The sequence below is a fragment of the Cucurbita pepo genome, chromosome LG15 (genome assembly GCF_002806865.2).
Source record: "Cucurbita pepo subsp. pepo cultivar mu-cu-16 chromosome LG15, ASM280686v2, whole genome shotgun sequence".
Classification (NCBI taxonomy): domain Eukaryota; kingdom Viridiplantae; phylum Streptophyta; class Magnoliopsida; order Cucurbitales; family Cucurbitaceae; genus Cucurbita; species Cucurbita pepo.
Genome location: NC_036652.1, coordinates 2,187,195 through 2,189,797, shown reverse-complemented (window position 1 = coordinate 2,189,797; position 2,603 = coordinate 2,187,195). Strand labels below are relative to the sequence as shown.

The window sequence follows — 2,603 nt, the reverse complement described above, 5'->3', positions numbered from 1 at the left end:
ATCTTTTTAAAATTCATTTTTGTTTAGGATATAGGTATATATTTATTTTATTTTTTAATTTTATAAATATTTTTTATTATTTATCCTCAAAATAATTTTTAAAATATATATTCAAATTAAATCATAAATATTAATTACATAATTAAAAATAAATAAATAGATATTTTACAGGTAAGGATCCTAGATTTTAGTTACCTAAAGTTACTAGGGTCAATATCATCATTTAAGTAATAAATTTCAGACTAAAATAGACTTCATCGTTGAAAACACCTTTATAGTCTTACCTGTTTAACACATAATTCAGAAATAAACTTAAAAATGATAATGACATAAATTTAAAAACATTAAACGTAGAACAACCTATTCAAGTCGTTGGAGTCTGAGAGGAGTCTGTCTGCAGGCGTAACACGTGTCACCAAGGGAGAGGGACACATCGCATTTTGCTTCTTGGGTCGAGGTGCAAGTTCAGGTCTGCTCTCGAGTACATAAATCCACGAAACTCTCAAAAATTGAGATCCCTCTCTTTTTACCAACGTTGATGTACGTAAGAGGGATGAAACGTACCTTAGATGAACATACAGTCGTCGAGGGTCCCTTTTATGGCGTGCCAGAAAACTTTGCTGAGCTCGTCTCTCTTTCGCTTTTCCCTCTAATTTTCTCTTTCGCGATCTGTGGAGGTCGCAGGGTTGTCTCAACATGGATTGCGAGAATTCCGGCATTTTCCAGCTACTCACTGAATTTTTTTTTTAAACTTAATACCGGGACATTACATTACATACTAAGTTTTACTTTTATTTTAAAAAAAAAATAATAATAACTGACCCGAATAATCCAAATCAATCTAATCCAAAAAACTTTATGCTTGGATTGAGTTCATTATTTAACAAACGTTGTTTGGGTCGAAAGAGTCAGACAACCCAAAACAATTGAATTTAGTCCAACCCATCAATACCCAAATTTACACCAAAGAAAAAAAAACATCTAGAAGGTATTAAAAAAAAAAAAACAAGTCGGTTATATAAACAAACAAGACAAAACTACATTCTCTTTCTTCACCACAAATACAATATTGGTCTCGATGGTTACCATGCATTCCAAAACGCGTCAATACTCTCCTTACTTAGCCGTCGTCTTCCCAGCCCACCAGATTTCAAACCCACAATTTTCTTTTGTTCTTTACCCTCCCCACTTTCCACGAACCTCACCGTCAAATTTAAACGCTTCAAGCTCTTACTCTTAGCAGATATTATCTTCTTTAGACTTTTAATACCCGACTCTTAAGGAGAGGCTTTGAACTTTCCCTCAAAATTCTTAAAACCCGTCTACTAGAAAGAGGTTTTCATACCTTCATAAAAGGTGTTTTGTTCGTTAAACTTTTTAATACCCGTCTCCTAAGGAGAGGTTTTGGACTTTCCCTCAAAAATTTTAAAACCCGTCTACTAGAAAGATGTTTTCATATCTTCATAAAAGGTGTTTTTGTTCTTCTCCCCGATCGATCAACGTGGAATCTCACCAAAATTAAGGATAATTCTTCCTCATTAAGCTTTCACACGCTATATATATTATACCCATTTCTCCTTCCTTCCTTCCCTATCTTCAATTTGTTAATCAGAACTACCCATGTTTTCTCCACCAAATTCTTCTCCAAACCGAGTGGCTTTCTCCACCCCGATGGTGGGCACTCCGACCAGGCCGATGGTGGGCTTGTCCTGCAAGGCTGCTACCACCAAAGGGCCTGATTATTACAAATTGCTGTCGGTGAGTAGCGGCTGCAATGCAAGCGGTGAAGAGATCAAGAGGGCTTATAGAGCCATGGCTTTGCAGTATCATCCTGACCTGGTTTGTGATCCTTTGCTCAAAGAGCAGTCTACCAAGATGTTTGTTCAGCTGAATGCGGCGTACAAGACGCTCTCTGATCCTGTTCTTAGAAGACAATATGATGACTCTATGATGGGTTTGAATAATGGGTATTCCTATGAGAGAGGAGGCTTTGAGGTGGATAGAACCGTGTGGCAAAGGCAGATTCTTGAGCTCAAGCGTCGGTCTGCATGTCAAAGGGATCGGTCGGTGTCGTGGGGTGGGAGAATGCGGGCTCGGAATTACTCGGAATGTTAATGATGTCTAACCTTGTCAAAATTTAAGTTTTTGATGTGTTAAGTTTTTTTCTTAGGACATGCAATAGAATTATTCTTTCGTATCTATCGAAAATAAAGCAATCAAATTGGATCTACATGATTTAGATTTCACCATTGAAGCAAATCATATTGAATTATCAAAATCAAGAACAAGATACTACTAAACTTGAACCATATACATCATTCTAAAATATTGATCCATTTCCTTTTATTAGTTAAGCATCAAAATAGTTTTAGTGATGAATGGAGTTAATAAACATTCACTAATCACATCACTAATTCATTTGGAAACCTAAATCAAGTAGGAAAGGTGGTGTGAAGATTGTAGATTAAGTGACCTTAAATGGGGTTGAACTTGACTAAGATCAAATAAAATGGATATGAAGTACCCATATGTGTTCAAGAGGTATGGTATTATTTTGTATCCATTTTATTTCAATAATATTATCAAATATATATATATATAGA

At 35.5% G+C, this 2,603-nt stretch overlaps 1 protein-coding gene across 1 annotated transcript; it reads left to right on the top strand.

Moving 5' to 3' along the window:
* Positions 1–1,671: 1,671 nt before the first annotated feature.
* LOC111776349 (chaperone protein dnaJ 20, chloroplastic-like) lies at positions 1,672–2,115 on the top strand. The gene has a single exon (XM_023655780.1). It carries the CDS (start codon positions 1,672–1,674, stop codon positions 2,113–2,115), a length of 444 nt encoding a protein of 147 aa, XP_023511548.1.
* The last annotated feature ends 488 nt before the right edge of the window (positions 2,116–2,603 follow it).